General features: G+C 43.6%; 2 protein-coding genes across 5 annotated transcripts; one reads left to right on the top strand and one right to left on the bottom strand.

Annotated features, from left to right (window-relative positions):
* The first annotated feature begins 5,050 nt into the window (after positions 1–5,050).
* On the top strand, positions 5,051–9,833 carry LOC101154859. The gene is made up of 4 exons (XM_023954752.1): positions 5,051–5,146; positions 5,916–8,384; positions 8,808–8,924; positions 9,207–9,833. The coding sequence occupies exons 2-4, from the start codon at positions 5,930–5,932 to the stop codon at positions 9,293–9,295; spliced, it is 2,661 nt and encodes an 886-aa protein (XP_023810520.1). The 5' UTR covers positions 5,051–5,146; positions 5,916–5,929; the 3' UTR covers positions 9,296–9,833.
* Positions 9,834–10,508: 675 nt separating this feature from the next.
* LOC101175558 (arginine-glutamic acid dipeptide repeats protein) lies at positions 10,509–24,561 on the bottom strand. 4 transcript variants are annotated; one of them, XM_023954750.1, is made up of 17 exons: positions 24,177–24,561; positions 23,339–23,387; positions 22,456–22,583; positions 21,659–21,758; positions 21,461–21,559; positions 19,410–19,490; positions 19,145–19,298; positions 18,963–19,049; positions 18,685–18,878; positions 17,717–17,878; positions 15,608–15,718; positions 14,437–15,521; positions 12,905–13,097; positions 12,136–12,838; positions 11,921–12,061; positions 11,669–11,840; positions 10,509–11,450 (listed from the first exon to the last, which is right to left on the bottom strand). In XM_023954750.1, exons 1-17 carry the CDS (start codon positions 24,200–24,202, stop codon positions 11,417–11,419), a joined length of 3,519 nt encoding a protein of 1,172 aa, XP_023810518.1. In that variant the 5' UTR covers positions 24,203–24,561; the 3' UTR covers positions 10,509–11,416. The 4 variants fall into 4 exon arrangements, with proteins under 4 accessions (XP_023810518.1, XP_023810516.1, XP_023810517.1 ...); XM_023954748.1 differs by having other exon boundaries at positions 12,136–13,097; XM_023954749.1 differs by having other exon boundaries at positions 12,136–13,097; positions 17,717–17,875.
* Between the last annotated feature and the right edge of the window lie 1,497 nt (positions 24,562–26,058).

Genomic DNA, 26,058 nt, shown 5'->3' with positions numbered 1-26,058 from the left:
GCTAAAGGTTGTTTTTTTTAAATCTGCAATCTTATGAAGGATGCATCATTTTTTACGGCGCCCCTGACGCGACACTAAAAAATAAATGACTTGTCCCTCATTTTGTGTAAACAATTCAGCATTTTGTGAGCCTGAAAAGCTGAATTGTTCTACTTATTTGAGGGAACAAGTCATTTATTTATTTTTCAGTGTCACGTCCAGAGCTCCGATTTTTTTTGGCACTTTGAATATCAAATATGACATTTCAGTTGAATATCTTAAATTAGTTGGATTTTTTAGGTTTATAAATCCTCATTCTTAACCCTTGTGCTATCCTCTAACCCCACCCTTACTTTGACGTGTTCTCCCTATCATGAAAAAGGTGGAGAGGATTTCATGTAATCCATGGACACCAGTGAAGATCACAAATCATTGAAGAAAAAAGGTTCAGAGCACTGTCTAGTGGGTCTAGATGACCCAACTCCCAATGGAAACCCTTGTGGTATTAACATTGGGAGTTGGGTCATCTAGACCCACTAGAAAGTGCGCTAAACCTTTTTTCTTCAATGATTTGTGATCTTCACTGGTGTCCATGGATTACAAGAAATCTTTCCACCTTTATCCACCTTTGTCATGGTAGGGGGAACACATCAATGTAAGGGGGGGGTCATCTAAGATAGCACAAGATTTACAGCAATTTTGAAAAAATATCTTTTGGATTGAGACACAATAGGTTTATTTTAACATAACGATCAAGTGCATCACAGCGGACACACATGACATCATCAAACACAGATCAGTCCATCATTCCAGTCCAATGTGTGGACAGACTTTGAATTTAGCAAGTCATGTGACCATCCAGTGTGCTAGAATGTTCTAAGAATGTTCTCTTGTGTCGAAGTGTCCTTGGGCAAGACACTGAACCCCACCTTGCCTCTGGTGGGAGGTTGGCGGCAGTGGAGCCGCCATCGGTGTGTGAATGAGTGTGTGGCTGGGTGAATGGGACTGTGACTGTAAAGCGCTTTGGGCCTTTGGAAAGAGGGTAGAAAGCGCTATATAAGTATACACCATTTACCATTCTCTTTGGATTCTTTGGATGTGGAAAAACAACAGTGGGCTGAACTTTAGGAAACTAAAATGTGAATGGATTTACCATTCATTCCAGTTTACTTGTTTGTTTTGACACAAATTTCATTTACACTTGATGATCTGGAAGAAATCTGGAAAACTTCACTGTTCAGTAGCAGGAATTTCTCACTGCTGGAAGTTTGGATAAAGATGATCTGGATCAGCCTTAAGATAGTGAATCAGATTTAACTGGATATTGAATATTGACTATGAATCGGATAGTCAGCCACAAATTATGATATAAATTGAATCATTGATTAAATCTTAACACTTATTTTTTTATAGGGAAAGTTTAACTTTTCAACATTAGTTGGTTATATTCATGTAATGGTACAATCTACGAAAAACGCTGCTTTTAAATTCAATTAAGGTAATTGAATTCAAATTTCAATTATTTAAGTTTAAAGGTTTTAGGGTTTTTCTGGCACAAACATGTCTACATGGCAAAAAAAAAAGTTTATTTTATATAGAAATAAACCAAAATGCACAACGCCAACACAAACGGGCTTCAGCTCTCGTCTGTTTGCTCAGTTGTTGGAAAGAACAAGTTAAAACTAAAGATGAATAAATAAAAAAAGAAATTAAGCAAAACGCACTGTTAACTAAGGCGTTTCATCGGTGCTGTGCATTTCCTGTTGGGTTACATCAAAGTACTTTCAATAATCTGAAAAACAAATGCTAAATCTGTGCATCCTCCTACTGCCATCAGTTGAAAATTATCACTGAAAAATATCCAAACTTTTATTGCAACTTTTCGTCACAAATCATAACGTTCTGCATGAAATCCTGGAGGGACAAATCTGTGTGCAGCACAGAGGCTCCGCTCTGGTTCTGACCTGAACCAGGTTCCTGTGGATCCCACGATCCCTCTGGATCATCAGGATCTGTGCTAATGTGGGAGAAAGGGAAAATATAATGAATGTGGAAAATAAAACAGGAGGGGGGCGGGTTCAAACAATCTGGTCCGGATACAGCAGCACCCCCTGCTGTCAGAAACACGCTGGTGCAGGTGACGACAGAGGATTTCAAAGGATCAGGGATTTTTTGAGTTTTTCACATTAAATTATTTTAAACTGATATCATTTTGTAACTTCACTCTTTTTTCCCACATTACTACAAATCTGAACACAGAAACACCGCCTGCCATGTAAGTTGGCCACATGCTGGTGAAGCTGTCCTTGGTGATGCTTCAATTTTGTAGTTTCCTCTGGAGATCAGGCATCAAAGCTGGGCTTCCTCGCAGATTTATCTCCATCTGTCCTTTTTCTCAGCTAAAAATAAATCAATAAAAATTAGTGAAGCTGCTCTGGAGCCTCAGAGACCTGAGAAACAAACAAGCCCAGCCTGCTGCGTCAACCACTGTGGTCCAGAGATTTTCATGAGATTATAGGCATCACTTGTAAGCTCTGGTCTGTACAAGAGGAGGAAAAGCATTCAAAGGCTTCAATCGCAGGAGGGAGTTCTGAGAATCCCTCAAAGTGTCAAAGGCTTCTAAAACATTTACATCTACAGATCCTGGTCATAAAGCAGCTTTGTTAGGGAATTCTTGGGTAAAGAAAGCCATTACAAAGTAAATTTAATTGCAGAAGGGCTGCAAAAGAAAAAGAAAAACATGGTTTGTTATGCTGTCAGACTTCCAGCTCCAAGCCATTCAGTTCCCACAATCCCTCAGAGATTAGATTTCTACTGAAAGAAAACGAACATTTATTACAAAGCACCGTTAGAATTTTTAAAAAAGTCCCAAAATCTATTATAATCCATTATAAATCTATAATTTCATCAAACTGAAACTGTCATTAGGGAAAAACCATCAATAGTTCAAAGGCTTAAAAGCGTTCCCCCAATATTTCATGTAACTGAATCTCCCCATTGCAACACCATGGTACGGCAAGCAAAAGGAATCGTTTATCAGGAAAAATGCCATAAAGATCAGCAATTTGGCCATCACAAACGCTGTTTTTACACAGGTTTTAAAGGTAGCACGTCATCTACGCAATTTTGTCATTTCTCAAGATTGGGGTAAAAAGCCATTTTTATCACATACAAAACCCGGCGTCTGTTTTGTTGTCATACAGGTGTTGAAAATGCCAGTATGTGAAAATAAGCATGATTACATACATAAAGTCCTTTCCTTTTGCTGACTTTGAGTGACGATATTGTTTTTTTTGTTTGTTCAGGAGGGGGGAACCCCGGGGAAAAAAGGGGGCCCACAAGGGGTGTTGTAAATATGGCCCGACCAGGCTCGGCCACAGTTGGAAATTTGGCTGGGCCCAGCGCTCAGGGGCAAGGACCAGGACCCACCCCCCAGGGACCCGAACACCCCCGGCCCAGGTGCAATGTGAACCCCCCCACCGGGTGGAGAGAGCACCGCCGGGCCCAGGAAGCCGGCACCCAGGGGACACGGCCGCCGTTTGGTCCTAGGTCCCACCTTCCTTGCAAAATGTGTGTGTGTGTATGTGTGTTTGAGAGGGTGTGTGTGTGCATGTGTGTGTGTTTATGTTGGAATGTATATATTGAAGGGGGAGGGGTGTGTGTACTAAGGGGGGTGCAGTTAAAATTGGCGGGTAGGGCACTAAGGGGACATCTCCTGATTACTCACAGTGATGTCCCCTCACCCTCCCCACCAAGGGGCCCTAAATGTCTAAGGTGTGAGAGGGGCGTTTTAATATATATATGTATGTATGTGTGTGTGTGTGTGCATGTTGTAGACTGGCTGCGCTCAGGGGGCGACAGGTGGCTGGGGAGAAAGGGAATTGATCTGCCAACCTTTGATTGTTGGACGACCTGCTTTACAGCCTGAGCTAAACTGCAGCCCTGAATAAACTGTTCAAATGCACCATGGTCGGATCAACAATCGAAATAACCCACCTATCTCTGACCTGTCGGAAGGAAATTTGAGTGAGTCTGAGTATTCGGCAGAGGATTACGAACGGCGTGTTTACGTTACGCAATTTTATTCTGATTGGGCGTTTATTCCAATTACTTTTGTCCATGAAAACGCAGCTAATTTTCATGTTGAAAGATCCGATTTACTGACCTAAAATCAATCCAGGACATTTTTAGCCAAAAAATCAACCAGTGTGACCACAAGTTTTTGAGATTCCATGTGTTTCTTACAAGATAAACACGTGTAAATTAAAAATTGGTTTAAATAAACAAGTAAACAAGAATTTTCTGGTAAATCTATTCCCATTTTAGTTCCATAAAGTTCCCCCCACTGTTGTTTTTCCATATCGAAGCTACTACCACACCATAAGGTCACATGTGTTTGCAAACTAAATATTTTGTTTTATAAGTTAGATATTCAATTCGAACACAAATATTACTTTAGCAAATAGACATATTTACAAAACTCAAATTTTTAGTTTAGAAAATAAATATTTAGGTCAAAAATATATACTGAATTTGCAAACTGAGTGTTTAATTTTATTAAATCCCGTCACATTACATGTGTGTCCGCTGTGATGGATGGCACTAGGGCACTTTTACGTTATAGTCAAACTAATTGTAGTATTAGTACCTGATGCCCCCCCCACCACACACACTGCTCAGAAAACCTCAGAAATCGCAGGTGAAGATGCTGCACGCACCAATAACACATTCAGGCACACAAAGTCCTGCTTGACTGTGCCAAAACTTCATTTTCACCGGGTACTAGATGTGTGAAAATATTGTTAAGTTTGTGGGTGGGGGGTGGGGGGGGGTCAGATTTTCACTCAGAGGTGCAGGAAGAAAGAAAACTTGTAACAACATTCTGGTGTTTGCAGCCCAGCACTGCTGCGGGACAGAATACTGCACAACATTTTTGATATGATGTACACTTTTCAATTATATAAAGATCATATCTGTGTTTGTTGATTCTTTATTTTGGGAAAGTGAAATGTCAGCCCTCTGAAAGTGAAGGACGTCACGTGTGACAGGGTAAACTATTTATAACAGCCTCGTCTGCCACATGCAAGGGCAGAAGGACATCGACGCTGACATGCCCCTGCAGGAAAACAGACGCTTTGAGGCCGGGGGAACTGTGTGTCTGCAGCTGGTAAGCGCCACTTCACCATTACATTAAGAAACCAAAAAAAGTTTTCCTGATGAGAATTTCATCAAAGCAAAGCTATTTTGGACAGTCTGATAATTATTCCACATTAAAAGACACATATTTTGGATGTTCATGAAATAATTTTGCTTTTCTTGTTCACGTAGCCTTGATGTTTGCCTGTACTCGTTTTGGTGTTAGAATAAAAAGAAAGCGAGAAAAGAAATTGTATTTGATAAAATTTTCTCTGGAAATGCAAATAGTATCTGGGTTTTTACCATTCAAATAAAAAGATGTACCGTTAACATTTATGTGACTCATGTTTTTATAGCAGTGGTCAGTTTTCAGGGGGACAAACCAAAACCACATCTGAAACAATTCTTTTTCCTCATATTTCTTGGATCCTTAAAGCCTAATGTGCCTCATGTGTGACGTTATGGGACTATAGAGCAGGTATTTTTAAAATATTGTCAGAAAACATCTTAATGGGATCTGCTTAGACTGAATAAAAAGGGATCTTGGTTTTGTGAATTAGAAAAACCACAGCTTTGTGAGTGTTTTCATTACCATGAACTGATGTGTTCTGGAAAGTCCAATTACATGACCTTCAGTTCAGGAGCAAGGTTGCTGGATATTCTGGGCTCCTGCTTGTGACTGAGGCGCTCTTGAGTTGCTTTGTAGTTTTTACGTTGCTCTGACTTTGACCTTTCAGAGGTAAACATATAGGATCTATTGTTCATGCAGAAAATGACGATTCTGTGTTTATTTCACACAGGAGAACATGTGATAATGGATGACTTAGATCACAGCATTCACATTGCTGAGAATGACTGGAGCACCTTCTGTGACGAGAGCGAGGAGTGCGATCTGCTGCAGCCGTCGCTGGCCTACCCTGACGACTGCAGCCTCAGCGATGCAGAGCATTCAGGAAACTCCACTTCAGTTGTGCAGCAGCTAACACAAAGAGGCCCTGATGCAAACTGTGATGGAAGGGAAAGCAACACCACAGAGGGGACAGTTTCAGAGCAGCCTGACAAAAGTGGATGTGTGCTGGATGTTGCAACACGCGTGAAACTGGTGGAAACCTGTGGCTGGCGTCCTGGAGGAGATGCCTTCAGCGCAGAGGAGACGGACTCACAGGGAACTATAAAGACAGGAACGGGAGCCCTGCAGGCTGACTTCATCAATAATCAGAGTTCAGGAGCTGGAAAGGATAAATATTTGCAAACAAAGAGTGACCAGAACTCCCCAAGGGAACTTGATCCAACTCCTTGTAATCAAGACTTGCAGAATGTCAATGAGCCAGGCACTACAGGGATGATGGAGGTGAAAGTAGAGAAGGATCGGTGGTTTGTGACAGTGAACGAGAAACCCTGGAGGCAGCGAGGGCATTCGAGTACTTTGAAAAAAAAACGCCAACAAAAAAGCACTAATGAGGGAAGTCCTCTGACATCGTCGGGAAGCGACGTAGACAAGGAGAAAACGAAAACGGAGTCAAATGTAATAAAGGACACAGAGTTAAAACCAAGCCAAAGTTTAGGAAACAAACAAACTGTAAGTTTAGTAGAAAAACGGGCTGTATTTCAGGAGGAAACCACCAATACATGCAGGCCCGGCCCCACAGCATGGACACCGATGGAGGACAAACTCTGTCACGAGTCTGAGGACTTCTCCAGTCACAGCTCTGAAGCTGCTCAATCAGCGGAGGATTCTTCTCTTCACGACCTTTTCATGGAAAACCAGCTCTTTCAAAGCTCATTACTGCTCCCAGGTGATGGGCTTGAGCCCAGCTCCACTAACAACTCTGACCAAACTAATGGAGGACAAATGCACAGTTCTGATAGAACTCTGTCCAGCACCTCAACGGCCGGCGCTGACACCCCCCTCGCATGCTCATCTGCAGCTCAGGAAACCTCAGATGGTAGAGGTGAAGATGCCGCACGCACCAATAACAGACATTCGGGAACACAAACTCCAACAGAAAGCCTTCAGGCTGCTCCACAGGGGGACAGACTTGACCCCGCTCAGGTCTCGGCCCCAGCTCCTGACAGCCCTGAAAGGCACGCCAGAGCTGAGGGCAACACTCGGCCCGTGTACGCCATCTCCACTTTCTGGGACCACATGGAAAAACTCACGATCAACGATATTTTACACCTTAGGATGGGAGCAAGCAGGGCCCCCAGACAGGATCCGGAGGTGCCACATGGAGACGATGTCACGGATGCAGGTGACACAGCAGACTCTGACTACTTCACACAGTCGGATGAATCCAAACCGGAGCAGGCAGGTTGTGAGTTCTCCACCTCGGATTTTGAGGAGGAATATTGGCAGCATATTGGTGCGGGAAGGAACGTGAGCTCTGATTCTGACAGTGAAACGCAGCAAAGCTGTTTTGTTTCTGGCGACGATACAAACTCTGAAGGAGGAGCTACACCCGTTCCTCTGGAGGAGGTACCAGGACAACATTTGGACTCTCAGGAACCTCAAACTTTCTTCATGGGGCCACAACAGATGAAAAAAAGCAAATCTTTCTTCAACATAAGCAGCCTTGTAGAAGAGGCCTCACCTTTGCTGTCCTTACTGGATAATAATGGTGGCAGTCTATCTCTCTGCACATTTCAGAATTTTGAGGAAAACAAGGACTTTATAGTGAATAGCCTGGAAACACCCGTTTGTTCTCCTCTGTTCTGCATGGATGTACCGCCAATCCATCACCAGATGTCTTTCTCAGAGACGTTTCAGTACTTTTTCACAGACACTGAAGCGAAGGTCCAGCTTTATGACCCAGAGGACATATCCGTGATTCCTGCCTTCTGCTGCACTTGCAGTGCCTTTATGGAGCATTTACCCCAAATTCCTGTCCAGGGTTGTAGGGAAAAGCCCATCCCTATTTTCTCCACAGTCAGACACCTCACATTCCCAAAACAGTCCTTTGCTCCCATGAATTCAGACGATGAGGAGCTGGAGAAAGGCTCTCCGATCAGCACAGCATCGTATTCTGTCCTCCAAGCTGGTCCTCATGGAGCCTCAGCAGCAGCCGTGGGTGGATCCTGCTGGTGGAGGAGTTTCCAGTCACTGCGGATGATTGGCTTCCTGGACAAAGGCAGCATCTGGAGCGGAAGATCCGGAGTATGGAGCTTTCCAGCCGTGGCACCCGGAGGCGGAGGAGCCTTCCCAGCTTCTCCTGAGGCGTTCAGAGGAGATGAGGAGTCGCAGAAGGTCACGCAAACCTTTTGGACAACAAGTGAGTGTGAGCGGCGTTCACATCGCCCTCTGCAAAGCGCGTTCAAGCGGCCACTTCCAAAGGAAAGTTAATGTAAACGTGTGGAAATGCAGAGATCCGGCTTCTGCATTCAAAACTGGTGCATTTTTTTATGACCTTGTTTGAGCTTTACGTACAGAACGCGTAAAGTATTTAAATTTTAAATACTGATACTTTTTTGGGTGGTTGGCATTGATATCTAGAAGTAGGAGGGTGAAATTCTAGCTTCAGCCGGAGGTGATGTTTTTACTAACGTCCCCTCCAAAGTTTGGCCTAAGAAAGTTCCACCATAAAGGGTTTTCCGCCCAACATTTAGGACATTTCACCTGCAAAGGAAACGTATCAAACCAAAAGTTGTAGAATTCTATTGTTTTCATCTTTCTTTGACTTTTTTTTGTCTTGTAGAGCAACATGGGATTTTCTCTTCAGTAAAGCAGTCAGACATGTGTTTAGTCTGCATTGCTTTCGCCTCCTGGGTACTAAAATCCTCGGATCCAGATGCTGCTGATGCCTGGAAAGCAGGTATTAAACCTTTTTTTTTTTTTTTTTTACATCATTCTGTCAGTGAACGGCATAAAAAGCCATGAAAACAGGTGTTGGAAAATGTCTCTCTTTACTTTTCTTTTTTTGTCCTGACATTTATTTGACACTTTCTAAAAGTGCTCAGCTGGCAGAAACGAAGGTTTACATTTCATCTGACATATTGTTGATGTTGTCACTCCAAGAGCCTAAACCTTTGGAGAAACTTGAAGTTGAGATGCTGACATTAGGGACAGAATCATTCATATGCGATGCACTTTGCAGCTCTTTTAGCGAACGTGAGTGCTTTGTCGGCGATCCAGTACCTGCGACAGTACGTGAAGAAGAAGGCTCCTCTCTCGGGTCACCTCTGAGGCCGGCACACACACTGAGGAATCTCCAAACAGTCTCCCTTGGGTCCATCCACAGCACATGCTTCTCTGCTCTGAGCCCAAACTGCTGCATCCTGGTGGGGTTTTCCTGCCGTCTCATTCCTCTGTCTGGACCATGACTTCATTGGTGTCATGGTGGAGAGGATTTCATGTAATCCATGGACACCAGTGAAGATCACAAATCATTGAAGAAAAAAGGTTCAGAGCACTGTCTTGTGTTTCTGGATTTTTTTTTTTTGGCCAAAACAGAATTTTAGGTTTTAGACTTACAAATATAGCAAGAACATTGACCTCTCTTGCTACAAAAGGTTGGGGATAGTTTGTGGAAACTGCTTTAATCACCGGATGAAATACCAAATTACAGACCCTAAAGTTGTTCTCATTCAAATGTACAAAAGAGCCATTTCAGATGACATTAGGCTGGTCAGACAGAAACGATGTTGGGGTGCACTGTTCCAGTTTGCTCTGTAGATGTCATTCTCCATCATGGAATAAAAAATAAAAAATATATTTTTCTTCATCTGGTTGGAATATTGAGGTTTTTCCTCCAGCTAAAGTGGTTTTGTCATCATACACTGCTATTTTACTGTTTGTTTTTTTAAACTCAATTTACCTTTTTTGTCGTCAGGATTGTAAACCTAATATGTGTTAGACTGTTAAAAACCCAGTCTGATGTTTTTTCTCATGTGCCAGTCCCAAACCAACTGAAGGTCTTTGGAATCTGGATCCAAACTGGACAGATCCGATATTGCTCGCCTTTTTCGTTGCACCGCTAATGTTAGGATGGGGCTGTAAGCTATGGGGAGAGAGTGTAAACATGGAAGGTTGTTCCGCAAACAACTCTAAAGCAATTTTCTGATGAACTACTGCCGCTCTGTAGAATCCGTCTGAAAAAACAACACTGATTTTGTTTTATTTTGGCTAAAAACTGCATAATCATAACTAAAAGACCACTGGGAACCTTGAATATACAGTAGATCCACAGAGGATCAGAGTGGGACTTTAAATACCGGTAATCCTTTATTTAAAAGAGGGTGTTAGTGTCTATAAATTGGCTAAACATCTGATTATGTATTTATTGTAACAAACATAGTTTAAAGTTTTTTTAAGCCACTAATTGTACATCAAATAAAGCTTGAAGCTTTAACACAAAAAAACATCTGGATTCCACTTCCCAAGGATGACAAAAGGGAAATCATTGAAGAAATATTTATTGAAATAAATATAGCATGAATACAGCTTGGTATTTTTATCACACCTATACTGAGTTCTTTGTAAAATTCCACTAAAATGCTCCACATTTGGTTTCTGTCCAATCGGGTCACCCACCGTCTTCAGAACAATGCAAACACACTTTATTACAGCTCTCAGTCAGAACAGACACGTCTTTGTCCCATTAGTTGTCACAATTCATAATAGCGAACACCATTTTATCGAATGGGTTACAGTTTGTCGTGCTAAGTTAAGGATTAAGGGTGCTTAACGATTACATTTACTAATTGTACTCATTCATATAGAATATTACACTCATGTACTATTTGCAGTTTTACAAAAAAAAAAGGAATAAAAGCTTCAAATATGCAGTGAAAAGATATCTTGATATATAAAATCTTTGTATTAAAACGTTAGCAGATCTAGGAATAAAGCTGACCTCTACATTAGAGCCTCACACCACAACGCAAAGACTGCTAAACTACGGGTGAGTCATGCCGGGTGATAATTATTTCCACCGAAACACAGATTTCAATGCATTCATGTACAAGGAATAGATGGAGAGAAAAAAGAACAAAGTCGCTGTGTTTTTACATCCATCAGCTAATGCATGAGTGCGTATCAAACAGGTTAGCAGGGACTTGAGCAAAGAGTTTTGAATCTCAGAGAATCCAGGGAGATTGTCCAACATTTCGGATGCAGAATCCCTAAAGTCACAGGAAAAGTCCGACCGACTTTGGCAGTCTTAGGAAGTGCTCAACAAGGAATGCACATTAAGATTCACAAATATATCTCTAAAATATATTAAAAAGGGAAAAAGGGGAATCTTATGACAGCTTTAAACAGACACAGTATTGATATTTAGATAAGGATTCAAAAGCATGCACCACCTCAAGATGGCTTGTCACCTTCTTTCTTCAGGCGGCTTAAAAAATAGAAACGAGGATGAGTAACGTTTCTGATTAGTCCTTTTTTTTTTTGTTTTTTTACAAGACTGATGCTTCCATGGAGATGAAACAACAAAATGGAACACAGGACTGGAGCATGCAGGTTCCGATTTGTATCTAGCACAAACCAAAAGTGTAACTTTACAGCAATGGATGACCAAACGGGGCATGCAGAGGAAGAATGAAGAGCGATCACCTGTAATAATCCTCCTGGCTTGGCAGAGGGCTTCCGTGAAGGTGATGCCCGTGAAGCCACTGCTGCTCCATCGCCATCCTCTGCAGCTCTGCAGACTGAGCGTGCATGGCCTGAAGCTGATGGGACGCAGACATCTGCGGCATTGGACCCTGCAGCTCCCGCGGATACACTCCTGTGGTTTCACAAAAATAAACACCTTCAACAAGCTGAATGTTTGCAGGACTCAGCGTCTGCTGAATTCAGGTTACAAACCAAAAAGTGGGTGGCGCAGCATCTCATGGTCATGAGGAAGATCACTGAGGAGAGGATTGGGCATTGGGCCGCCGGGGAACGGGAATCGAGCCAAGCGTGGTCCCGTCACTAGCGGGTCCACTAAGGGATGAGGGCCAGGACCTGCGTGGAGAACAGCAATTCCAATGGATGATTTGGGATGTTGGTGTGAATCCCTGCTGGTCTCCTGGACTCACCTTGACCGAGGGGGTCCTGTTGGTGCAGATGGAGGTGGGAGTGAATGTGGGAGTGCTGATGATGATGAGGCGTCACGCTGAGCATCTGCAGCCGGGTGGCAGGGTCAGCTGCTACGGAGGCCATCCTCTCGGCGTGAAGGCGCTCTGCGGTCAGTCGCTCAGCATAATTCAGCTCTGGGCGAAGGGGGGGTCCCGCCAACGCCATCCTCTCCCGCTCCAGGTGGTTCAGCCCGGGATGAAAAGCTGCAAAGGGATGAGGAGGTCCAGGCATGTGGGGGAGACCCAGAGCCCCATGCCTGGCCAGCAGCTCCATGGGGTTGGGTGAAGGCGGTAAGGTTTCCATGTCGGGCGGTTTGACCTCGAAGCCGGGCTTCATCCTCTCGCGGAGCTCCCTCTCCCTGAGGTTCCTCAGCTCGTGCTCCCTGAGGCTGGGATCGGCACCGTACAGGCCCGGCATGTGGTACGCCAGCAGGGGATCGCCGGGACTCAGCGACACGTAGAAGGGGTGGTTGCGATTGGTGGGGGACATGACGTGAGGACGGGCATAGTTGCTGAGGGTGCGCAGGGCCGGCGTGTCTGGGCCAATGTAGGGCTGAACTGCCGCCACGGTGGTGGGCGACTGCTCGTACGGCGGGCGCCCGTGGCCATGAGCCGCCATTTGAACTTCATTCATGCGACAGTCGTGAGAGGAACTCGTCGCTCGCTGGAAGCACAGGCGGAGCGTGAAAAGACTTGGCATTTGTGTGAAAAAAGAAAAGAGTTGACTCACCATGTTTCTGTCGGTCTCGCGGTCCCGCTCCCTCTCTCTGTCCCGCTCCTGTCGAGCGCCGAGCTCCGCCTCCCTCCTGGACCGTTCCACAGCCTCCTCTCTCTTCTTGGCCAGCTTGGAGGAGGACAGAGGGGTGAAGAACAGGTCCGTCCTCGCACAGGAGTTGTACCCCCGATCCAAGTGTTTGATAAACCTGAAAGAAACGCAAATATTGAAGGGCAGGAGTCCCAAAAAGATGCAGCTTCTCTTTGGCGGGCATGTCGATGCAAAAAGGGTTAACTTTCCAAATCCAACAGCGGCTGAACAGAGGTTACTGCTCTGCTGGGTGAAGCTTTGACTGACAGATTGGTGTTTAATGAAGATGTTTGAAGATTTTCAGTGCTGCTTCATTATAAAAACATTTTCTTTAAAAATACCATCTTTTCTGCATTAGAAGTCACACATTTTTCAAAGAAACGACAGTGTGGAGAGCTTGATGTGTGGATTAACAGCTGTGCTTAATGTGCTTAACAGCTAACGTAGCGATGCCGGACAGTTTGATTTTAGGTTTAGAGTTACCGGTGGTGTGAACATGCTAACGTATAGCATGTTACAAACACAAACAAAGTTACTGGAAGGTAACAAATGTTTTGTCTTCCACCATATTATGTTGAATAATATAAATCATCCAACCCATTGTTTTCCTGTTTTTCTTTTATTCTAGCATCTTCCTCCATTTTTTGCCGCTTAACTCTTTCTACAATTGTTCAACTATTTTAGCCATTTAACTATTCAAATGTTCAGGTCTTTCAGCTTTTTCCAGCTATGACTTTTTGTCCTTCAAATCCTTGAACTTTTCAAGATTTACCAGGATTTTTGACTCCATTGAAATATAGAAGCTCGCTGGCATTTTTCACAAAAATATATTTTTAGCTGTTTAGCCGTTTTATTTTTGCTGTTTTCACTTTATTTACGGTCAACTTTGATCACTTCTTTATTTATTTTTGCCAATTATTCCCCTTTTAGTTGAATTTTCATTCAGCTATAAGGCATCAACCCTTCATTTTCTCCTGGAAATCCAGCTCCTTCTAGTTCCTTTGTAAACTCATGTATGCTGATCAGTCAGTCTGACGGTATTGAATATTTAACGCTTTGGAGCATGTATGCAGACTGCTGATGACTGTTTTCATTTAGTGTCAAACAGCATAAAAGACCCACCAACCCAAAGTCGTCTATAATCAACACCAGAACACAAAAGCATAATAGGAAATGTGACCCAGTTACTATGAAGGCAGATACCTAACCCTTATCTCTGAATTTTCTGTCTCTCTTAATGCACCGTATGGTCCGCTGTGCCTCATGTATGCTTTAGAAAATAAACCCCCTTCATTCAAATACTTCCTTCTCAGTTTCTTTTTCATTTGATCATCAAGCAGTAAACAAAACTGGATCTGTTTTCAAAGTGCACTGCTTTGCCCCTCAATACCGAAGGAAACGTGTTCTGATGCCGTTTTCCCCTTTTGCCCGTAGACAGCAGAGGCGTGTGGACGTACCGCGCAGACTGGCTGGCGTGACTCGCCATGTTGACAACAGAGGGCTCGGGTGAAGGGCTCCGGGGGGGAGGAGGAGGACTCTCTGCTTCCTCTGCCTCATCAAGTGGCTCTTCTTTAATCCGGACTTGTGATCCGGCGGCAGCAGCGGGGGCGGAGCTTGGCGACAGCCTGAAGGGAGCGGGCGGGAGGGCCGGCTGGAGGCTCGGGACCGGGCCGACGGAGGATGTGTCAGGAGGAAGAGGAGGGTGTGAAGACGCGGCGTCTTTCCCAGAGTGGCTCTGCGCCTGAGAGATGACAGGCAGCTGGGCGGGAAGTGGATTCACAGGTGGTGGGTGGGACATGAGCTGGAGGGGAGGAGGGGGGGCTCCAGGAGGATGCTGGTTGGGCAGAGAATTGAGGGGTTTCAGGGCAGGAAGAGGGGGCAGGTTGGAGGGCATCTGGGGGAAAGGTGCAGCAGACGGGTGAGGGGGCTGTTTGAGTGAAGGCGGAATAGGGGTAGTGGGAGGGGGCTTGATTTGGGGGCCACAGTGGGGAGGCTGTGGGTTTTGTGTCTCCCTAAAGAAAGGTGGGGGGCGCAGGGGGGGTTGTGGGGATGCGCTGTGTGGTTGCAGAGGCTGAGACGAGTTGAGAGCCGGTGGGACGTGAAAAGCTTGCGAGGGAGAAGCGTCCGGACCCAGCGTTGACGCTGGGGGCCAAGAGACAGAGGAAGGGGGGGGCTGCACTCGGCCGCCCGCTGCGGCCCCTGGGACGGGCTCTGGGGAGGGGGGACATGGGCTCGGAGTGGGATCAGCGGAGGGCGTTTGTGCTGGTTGCTGAGCAGTGACGGCCGGACCCTGAGCGGCTAGAGTCTCTGGGGGGTGGGGCAGAACGCCGACGGGAGCGTTGGACTCTGACGGGATGCCGTTGGGCTGGGCAGAGGAGTCGGAGTCGCTCTCCAGGCCCTGCTGGGGGCTGGGAATACTGGGAGAGGAGCTGCGGTTGTCTTGATCGATGTCTTTGGTATCACTGCCATCATCCTGAGCACTGCGACTTTCCGAGGAGCTTTCCTCCTCTGCCTCCCCCTCAGATCGGGAGCCCTGAAGATCCTGCAGGAATGAACGAACAGGAGGAAAAGTTTTCTAGTTCACTTCAAAACTAAACAAACTTTTCTCTGTGTGTAGATGCTCCTGACCTGGATTTTCTGTTTTTTCTGTACATTTCTTTCAGGTTTATCGGGCTCCAGAACCGGGCTTTCTCGTGCACGTTTAGTCGTCTTTGGCCGTGTTACCGCCTCTTTTATTTTCTGCATAAATAAACAAACAAAAAAGCACAACGATTAACTGGCATCCTCTATAAAAGTGACATTTGACACACTAAAACACCCATCAAGAGCATCTCGAATGAAACAAAGCCTTCCAGTCCACTGGAGGGAGAGCCCCCAAAAGGTTCTCTGGCCGTGATCCGATTCAGAGTCATTTGATTTTTTAAGTATCTGCAGATGCAGAATCCCCATCGGAAACTTTTGTACAACAAAGGAATAAACAGATCCTGGTTGGTCCTTATTTCTATTTATTCACCTTCTTTAATCATGTAACACTTGAGCAGAGTAAAGTAGCTTCACCAATCAAGTCAAAATAAGGCAACTATAGTTTTAGTATCTTTGAACTATAGAACATTTTTGATCAAATGGGATTCGTATCTCTATTAAGTGAGGGTTAATGGGCTTGGAAGTGGGCATTATCAGAAATTAACGCACCCCTGATGCACAACTCCCTTATACTATGGCCATTTACAAAAAAATAAATATTCAACCAGTTGTTAGTACTTTGTTCTTATCTTTTCGGTTTGGATCACCTTTTTTACAAAAAGCGGACTATTTGTTACGTGGTGCGGCGACATCGTGCTGCTCAGCCGGCGCCGACCTCGACTGCAGCGGCAAAAGAAAGTGGTATCTATGCTGATGGTCACGTTAGGGTTAATGGCCTTCGAAGTGTGCATTTGACTTTCAACTGATTTCTTATAAGCATTTTATTCTCTTACCCTTTTTTAAATCAACTTTAGTCGTTGATTAATTATTACTGTTATTTTAGGAGCATAATAGTATTTCAGTTATACCTACTTTTTTTTTTTTTTTTTACTGATTTGATCCCTCAGTTTTTTTTTAGCTCCAGTGTTTTTCTCCCATCGGGACCTTTCACACTGGGAATAGTTCTGGTCTACCAACACAGTTGTCCCATTGACAGTTCCTGCCTGGGTGACTAGAGGGCTCTGCACCACTGTGTGCCCAGGATTCTGGGTGTTGACCCCCTCTTGGCCTACATGGCCCCCAAACATGTCTTTGTCTCAGGGTCAGCCCATGTGAACCATGTTGTGTAACTTGACATAAAAAAGTGTCATGAATTTTTTTTTAAATTACACTAAATTGAGTATACCCCTTTCTTTTTATTTTAACATTTTTTCCCTCTCTTAGCCGTTTGTTTTTCTTGGAATGTATTATTAATTATTTCTAATTACAGCTTATTTATTTTTCTCAGGATGTCAGCCGAGATGCAGTGAAAGAGGACAGAAGTAATTGCTTCAAGAGTGTCGTGGTCCATCCCAATGAAACACAGGACGACCAAGACTCTGTATGGGTCAGTCATCACTGAGGAGCCAGAAGTTCTGGAGGACTGCAGAAGTGGGACAAACGCGTTTGAATTCTTTTTAAATTCTACACTACTTTAGTTTTGCGGTTGATACTGATCTCTGTACTTCCTTCTAGCATCTACTAGACTTAAAGCAAATATACATGTTTTGAAATTTGCTAACAAGACATTCTATGGCCCAAGTGTATGTGCAATGTTATGTAGATGTTTTATCTATGCAACTTCTAATGTTAAATAAAAATGTCTTTCAAATATTCCTTAAGCTGCAAGTATGTGTTTTGGGAAAATATAGGATTATATTTATTAGAATAGTAAAAATATGAACTTAATTCAATTATTATTAACTACTATCTAATTTATAAATGCAGCTATTCAGTCTAATAATGTGATTTATTCCCTTATTATGCTCTGCCTTTCAAGAGGAAACGTTCCTTCCTATATTTTGTTAAATAAATATCTTCCAAAAGTAGGCTCAGTGCAAATATGTGATTTTTTTCTTCTTCATTTTGCTTTTTTTGGCTGCTGCAACTGGTATTCCAGAGTGACTGGTAGTGTGGAAAATACACTACATGATGTAGTACAACCACTAGGTAAAAGTTCTGTGCGGAGGTGACTTCACTTCTGTGCCGATTCCGTTTTTATCGTTATAAAAATACCTTATTGGTCCTCTTTGTGGAGTCACTCTTAGTTTCTGTCAACGATGATCTCAAAGAGTTGGATATGGATCCACTTGGGGACAGCTGGCTACTGGTTGGCTGGTCCTCACTGGTGGGGGAACCCGTCAGCCTCTTGTGGCCACTCCTCAACGACGACAACTGCTTTAAAACCACAGTAAACACTGTTAAAACCCAGCTGAAAAAAAGGGACTTTGACTCTCTGCTTTGCTTGTTCAAATAAAACACAAGACAAGTTCTCTAAGTTCATGGTCAGTATGAAACATATTGAACATTTTTCTTAATAGTTTTACGGAGCATCGGCACAGCAAAAACAGGCTCCTTAGAAAGAACTAAAACATTCTTACCCCATTGGCAGATTTTCTTTAAAAAAGCAACATTTTCCAAAACGGTCTTAGCAAGAATTCTGATTTTAAGAAAAGAATTCTCACCAAGACATGTTAGCTCAAACTAAAGCTGTTTTCAGACCGGACACATTTGGTTCGCTTAAAGTGAACCAGAGTTTGTTTCCCCCGATGATCCAGACCGAATGTTCCAGCTGAATACACCCAAGCGAACCCTGGTCCGGAGCAGGAACCGCTCTCTGACCCCTCTTTTAAAGTGGTCTCGGTTCGTCTGGAATCTTTGGTTCAAAACAGGAAAAGCTGCTTGATGGCAATCTGAATACAGACCAAACACACGGTTCCGGACTCGACCTGGACCTAATTAGGCAGACTCAGTCCAGACCAGATGGTTTTTACAGTCTGAATACACCCTAAGACTATTTTGCTATTGAAAACTTTCTTAATAAGATCATTTTTCTTACAAGACAGAAAATAAGAGCATTTTTCTTGAATCAAAGTTTACTTTCTAAGATTCGGTTTTTGCTGTGCATTTTTTTAATGCTTAAAGCAAACTTTTGTTGGTGGGAACGCCCTAAGCGGGGTGTCGACATCCCAGTCCGGACTTACTGGTGCTCTGCTCCGCCGAGTCCTCATGCCATGCTTGCTGTTTACCTCTTCCTCTGCTTTAACAAGCTTGAACATGAAGGAGGAGTTGGCAGACTTTGACGCAGGCGGCAGAAAGCCATGTTTGTTTACAGAAGTGCGACATGTGGTGCACAGCAAAGAGTTGTCCCGTCCGCCCTGATGCCAATCCTTAGAACCTGTTACCATAATGACAGCTGTACTTGTAGCTCTACACATTTTTAATCAATGTGTCTCTACAAAAATGGTGAAGCAAAACTTACTTGTTGCACCACAGTGACTGCAGCTCTTAGCTTCTTGTTCACTGTCTTCACTGTCAAGATCATCCTCACTAGCAGAACTGGCATCCACTTAAAGAGGAAAGGTCAGTTTAGATCCATCTTCCCAGTTCCATTACTACAGGAAAAGCGTCGTATTACTAAAAGAAATCCTGCAAGAAGCTCACCTGAGTATTTTCGGGATGGAGCGTTGTCCAGAACGGCTGCAGATCGGGTCTTTGCTTTGCGGGACGACGGCTGCCGGCGTTGCTGGCGATAAGCTCTGGTTCCTGCAGCCTCGGGGGTTTTCTTCCAGTGATAGTAGAACGTTATCAGCTCCCCCTAAAGAGAATTCACAACTCTTATGGGCCTTACAATAGTAATGCTCGTCAAAACAAGAAAACACGGAAATGCGTCCACAGCTGTCCGTCTGCAAATCAAACTTGGACTCACAGTCTTTTTGCTCGGCAAAAACTCCTTTCGGATGCGGAAGAAATTCTTTCCAAACTGCCTCAAACCCTTCATGAAGCGTTTCTGTTGGGGGGGAAAAAAGTGTGAAAGCAGATTTTAATCTCCTCCAAAATTATACATCGTTATCAATGGTTTGATTAAAGGTACATTAAAAATGATCCGATTTCTAAAACTGATTGGTAAAATATGAAACTAAAAGGGTAAAGTGCTTGTCTGCTTACAGGACAGTTGGCGGTTTGATTCCCGGCCTTAACCTTCTACATATTAATATCTTTTTTGGCAAGGCACTAACCCGCCATAATCCCCAATGAATAAATAACTGCTGCAAAAAAGCCATATGTTAAATACGTGAGGGAAAAGAGCGCAGTGTGAATGGGTTTTACAAGTTATATTTTCTTTTGACTCAAATAAACTGAAAAAAATACACAATATAAATATATTTGGGTTTTTTGGAAATGTTTTATGCAAAAACTACAAGTCATAACATCACATTTTTTTCATAAAAAGGAAAATATTTTCCTGTAAAACTTCAGCAGGCGACAGAGATTCAAGCGATTGTTTAAAAAAGACAACATCTAACAGAAAAGGCATAAACCAAGTAGCTTTTCGGGTGGGGCATGAATAAATATCAGTTCCTGTATTTCCTGCTAGACTGCAGCATTTAAAAGGACCTGCCTGTCTTTCATAACCATGTGTTCACACACATACGTTCAATTTCTTACCATGTTTGTATATATTGCAGAATCCTGTTACCGGTAAACAAAACAAATCTGAATGTTTTGTTTAAACAAAAGGACAATATTATAAACAGAATTGCTGGATAGTTTTGCGGCTTTGATTCATCACAGCTTCTCTTTACCATATGAAGCATTAATGCTTTCAGATTTACAGCTTTGAGCCCCTTAGGTCATTTAAGGATAATATTGTGGATTATGCAATGGCCCGGGTGAATTCTAGATTCCGATTGGCTGCTGGGTGTGCATTAAAAAGTGATAACCGCACGCCTAAAAAGGTAGTTCCTGGCTTCTTTAAAACAACCTTTAGCTTCATTATCTGGACAAAAACAAGTGGGAAGATGTGAGATTTCTTTCAACTGATGCTTTATCTGACCCATTGTGACCATGAGCATAGATATCGCTTTCCTTTGCCGCTGCAGTCGAGGTCCGGCTAAGCCGGCAAAGGAGCGCGGTATCATGTTACCGTGACAACGCGCAGCACCACATAACAAATAGTCCGCTTTTAGTGAAAAAAGCGATCCAAACCGAAAAAATAACAAGAATAAAAGGACAGAAAACTGGTTGAATATCTCTTTCTTTTGTAAGTGACCATGGTATAAGCGGGTTAATGGCCTTGGATGTATTCATTATCAGAAATTGTACCATGGTCCGGGTGAATACTCAATTCTGATTGGCTGCTGGATGTAGATTAAAAAGTGATATACCACGGGATAACCGCAAGGTGAAAAAAGAAGTTCCGGTCACCTAGCTTAAATGTTTTGTATCACTGCGCCGGCTTCTTTGACACCACTTTTTGCTTCATCATTTGGACAAAAACAAACGGTAAGAGGTGAACTTTCTCTCTGAACTGATGCTTTATTCAACCCATCGGAAAGATCAGCATATATATATATATATCGCTTTATATCGCCAAATCTTGACTGCAGCGGTTGTGCGGCGCGACGCGGACTATTTGTTACGACGCGGCGCTCCACGTAACAACTAGTTCCAAAGTGGAATAAAAACAAGAATTAAGAACTGAAAACGGTTTACATTTTATTTCTTTTCTAAGTGACCATGGTATAAGCGGTTCAATGGCCGACGAAGTATGCATTATCACTTTTTAACGCACTTCGGGGAAGCAACCGCGAAGGGCGGTTCAGGCTTCCACGGCGTGTGTTAAAAAGTTATAATGCATACTTCGTCTGCCATCGATCTGAAATATCAACATGATTTCTTTGACATCTACCACTTTGCACCACTGTTGGACACCTTCTTTGAACAAAGCCGGGTTTTGTTTAAAAATAAAAGTCTCACCACATCATCTGCCGACCAGCATTTCTCAATTAGTTTGGGAAGTGGCTTCTTGACCAGACGCTGGAGAGCTTTTGCTGCATCGTAATGGCTTGCATGAAGCTAAAAAACAAAAATAAAATGTGTTTTGCATTTTATAGTTAAATTAAAATAGTCTTAACACAGAAAACACCAAGAAATGCTAAAGATGTGCTCCCCCACCATGTTGAGAGCGTTGAGGGTGGTGTCATCCCGGGAAGCTGCTAAGCATCCATCCTCAGTGGATCCGCCGTCGCACATCCCTGCAAACGCCGCCATGCTCCTTCACGGGAAAACAAACAAGTGTCACTGGATGGAACAAATACAAGAAGACAGCGATTGACACTAATAACTGCGTCTGTGGTCAGAAATTCTGGCGCCTAAGTCTTTTGATTCAGTGGTCAGTTTACGAAAAAGATTACCAGCTCAGTGGCCTTGTGGTAGAGTGTTCATCCTGTGACTGGAAGCTCGTGAGTTCAAATCCAGGCCGAGTCATCCCAAAGACTTTAAAAATGGGACCCAATGCCTCCCTGCTTGACACTCAGCATTAAGGGGTTGGATTGGGGGGTTAAATCACCAAATGGTTCCCAAGCGCGGCTGTGTCTGCAGCTCACCGCTCCCCCAGGGGTTGGGTCAAATACGGGAGAACAAATTTTGCTCACCTAGCTGTGTGACAGATAGTGGGGCTCTGTCTTTAAAGATAACTTCAGAAAAAACTTGACGATGAAGAAATGGGTCAATTATCTGTCAATTACAAAAACCTTTTCAGATTTATTCTATTAGAATTCCTTATTTTAACATCAGTAGTCAAATTTGGATAAAAACTTGAAAGGCCTCTTAAGCGTGTTTTAAAGCAACCTGTTGCTTTGAAACACTTAACTCTTACATACCATAACATGTCCTGTAGGTAACTGCATCTTAATTCAGGCGTTGGGGTTAACTTTTAGATTCAGACATAACCCAAAAGCACAAGCACTGACCTGGCTGCTCTGAGGTACATGAGGAGGTCACAGTCATTGACTCCAGGAGTCCACATGAGCTCCTCGCTCTCCGTTTGAGCCTGTGGACCTGCTGCTGCGTGTCTTGGCTGCAGTTCTGGTAGCTTGGCCTGCAGCCACAACAGACACCATTAAAAAACAAATATGCTTGGAGAGAAATAGTGGGTGAAAAAGTCTATTTATTAAAAATAAAATGCAGAAAATGATGACTACTTTGAAATCTGTGCAAAGGATTGGTGCTGATCTAACTTTGTTTAACTCCACTAAAAAGAAAAATCAGGAACATGTCTGGACATCAGCTTAGGATAAGGATGTCGGAAGAAAATCTTGACATTTCACCAAACAAAATAAAATCGTAACAGGCTGCAGCAACCTGCCCATGTATTTTCATCAAATCGTACCTTTCATCTTAGAATCACAAATATATATTTGGAAAAAACTCTGTTTCTGATTACTTGGTTTGTCTTTGGTGAAGTTCCACTTTGATCCTCTTCTGATCTCCTGCAAGTGTTCTCAGTGACCCTTTATTTATGATTATGAAGTTTTTTGTCAAAATCAAAACTCCTCTTATTTTCTAGGACAGAGTCTGCAGAGCGGAACAGGAGATAATGCCTTTTTTGCCCTCCTTTATTTAAAACCTTTTATAGGAGCACATTTAGAATCTTTTATTTTGAAAAGAAGTCACATGAGATTCTGTCAAAAGTAAAAAAAATGTTAGTATTTTGTTATATCTATGTATTTATTCGAGCCAAAACAGAAATATGTTTCCTATTTATTAAAAAAAAATGTAGTGAATGCAAAGCCTTATGTTGTCCAAGTGGACTTTAGGGCGTCTCTAAATTATCCTCCATGATAAAGAAATTACCTGATGACTTGGCCCCACTCTTATCTCCCCCTGGGTGCTGTTGAGGCTTCTGAAATAAACAAGTAAACATCACAACAGTGAAGCAAATCAAATGCAACTCAGCAGTTACAGGTTCAAGCACAGATAATACTGGGGTATTTTATTACCATGGTGCAAAAGAAAAGGGAAAAAAAGAGCTCAGTGATCGGTATGTGCAACTTGTCCGAGCAGCTTCCCTGCACGGACTGCACTGACTGCCTGGGGGAGACAGCAGCCCTCCCACTCCCCACAGGAGCCAATCTCAGCTGTCACATCCGCGCCTCGCATGAATGAAACCCGACGCTCCAGCGGCCGCAAAACACTGTCAATCATACACACGCGCTGCGATTTTTCACGGCCACAATTAGGAGAACAGCGTGTGCTACTTTCGAGATCCACGGCGCGTGACACAGCGACGCCGCGCCTCCGAGTTGAAACAGCCTAAAGTCTGAACGCAGTCAAGAAAGCATTACACGCAGAAGGTGATGTTGACGTTAGCAGCGAGCTGCGATCATCAACACACGTCCAACCCGACGGGAAATGAACACACGCACGACCCACCGCAACCACAGTACCCACGAACAACATTCAGTGTGTGAATAACAGTTTAACGGAAGCGACCGGAGGCGTTCTGTCCGCCACGAGCCGCTGCTAACCCATCAACGGAACGCTGTTGTTTGGCTAGCTTGTTAGCAACACACGAACTTCGTGACCGCTGACACTCCGCTCATTTCACACGAACCTCTCCGAAAGTATCGCGGCGAAACGGCGTTAAGACGCGCGAGCGGCGTCCACACGAACGGCGGGGGCACAAAGTTACCTGCGCGGACTGAACAGGTCGTCCATGTCGAAGGATGTTTGGATGTGGCTTGTTGACACTACGCAGCGCAGCGGGCTACGCACAAACACACACACCCACACACGAACCGTGCGAATCCCCTATTACAGGGCTATTCAAAATGGAGGCAGTGTAGCGGAGGGACGTGCTCCATTTTTAACCCCCCTCCAGAGCAATGACCTCAGCCGCCGCCGCTAAACCTTCAGCGCTGTCTGGGAGCACAGAACTGAGCATGTGCCTCGGACCATCGGCGGCAGGAGCGGCACACACTGGCTGCTGCTGCGGCGGCGGCGGCGGCGGCTGCACGGGCGGCCATCAGCCGAGGAACGCACCACACCGCATGTACTCCTGCGCTCATTAGCATTATTATGCAAGAAACTGACCACCGTGCAAATGAACTAAAGTAGATCCGTCAAAGAGTTTGAAACCCATTTACGTACCAGAGGAAAAAAATATTTTAAATTGTTTCAACATCTAATAATTAAAAGATAGTTTACCTTGAAGAAAGCAGACCCTTATCAGTTTAACATTTACTAAATATAAAAAAATTGAAACATGTACTTATTAAATTACCATTTTTTGGAATAAGTTTCTTGCTTGTTTATATCCTAAATATGGTTGATGTTTTCTTGTAGGAGGCATGTTGACACAGCCCTATGAAGTCTTTCAAATGGAGTGCAAGTAGAGTTTGCGGTGACAAATCCCTCCAAAATCGCTGAAATGCATAGAAAACCATACTATCATCATATCAGTGCATCCGTTTTATGTTGAATGGTCTTCCTGACACTACCCTCTTCATTTAAGAAGAAGAAGAAAGAAGAAAGTTTACTTTATTTGTCTTAAATGATTTCATCTGATTGGTTTATTTTATAGGTGACCAGGTGATCACTAGCAGCACCATGATGGGAGTGACCACATCTGTGCCCCAATGAGCTCATCCTGCCACACAAGCATTAAAATGTATTTGGATACTGTAATAAAATAAAGTTATAAATTCATATATATTAACCCATTTCTAATATCATTACATTTATTAGGATATGAAGAAAAATAACAAATCTTAGAAAATGGTGCCATCTTCTTTACAGTGTAATTACTGATTATATAGATTTTTATGCAGTAATGCATACACTAATGCACATGTCACATTCATTTCATTGAATGTATTATCAATTAAAATCAAGTAGTTAAAAAAAATAAAACGCCCCTCTCACCCTTCCACGGGTGGTTTCTCCTCCAAGCTCGGTTCCTCTACCAGAGGCCTGGGAGCTTGAGGGTCCTGCAGTATCTTAGCTGTTCCTGTTCTCTTCTGGACAGGGAGGTCTGAGGTCTTTCCAGGGATCTGTTGTAGCCACTCCTCCAGCTTGGGGGTTACTGCCCCGAGTGCTCCAATTACCACAGGCACCACTGTCACCTTCACTTTCCAGGCTTTCTCCAGTTCTTCTCTGAGTCCCTGGTATTTCACCAGTTTCTCATGTTCCTTCTTCCTAATGTTCCCATCACTTGGCACTGCCACATCCACCACATCGGCTTTCCTCTGTTCTTTATCCACCACTACAATGTCTGGTTGGTTCTCCATCACCATCCTGTCAGTCTGGATCTGGAAGTCCCACAGGATCTTTGATTTAATTCTCTACTACCTTTGGAGGTGTTCCCCATTTTGACCTTGGGGTTTCCAGTTCATATTCTGCACACATGTTCCTGTATATTATTCCAGCCACTTGATTGTGGCGCTCCATGTATGCTTTCCCTGCCAGAATCTTACACCCTGCAGTTGTGTGCTGGATTGTTTCAGGGGCCTCTTTGCACAGCCTACACCTTGGGTCTTGTCTGGTGTGGTAGATCTACACCTTGGGTCTTTTCT

Source organism: Oryzias latipes, chromosome 5 (assembly GCF_002234675.1).
Source record: "Oryzias latipes chromosome 5, ASM223467v1".
NCBI lineage: Eukaryota > Metazoa > Chordata > Actinopteri > Beloniformes > Adrianichthyidae > Oryzias > Oryzias latipes.
The sequence above is the reverse complement of the archived record's forward strand: the minus strand, read 5'-3'. Positions and strand labels throughout refer to the sequence as shown.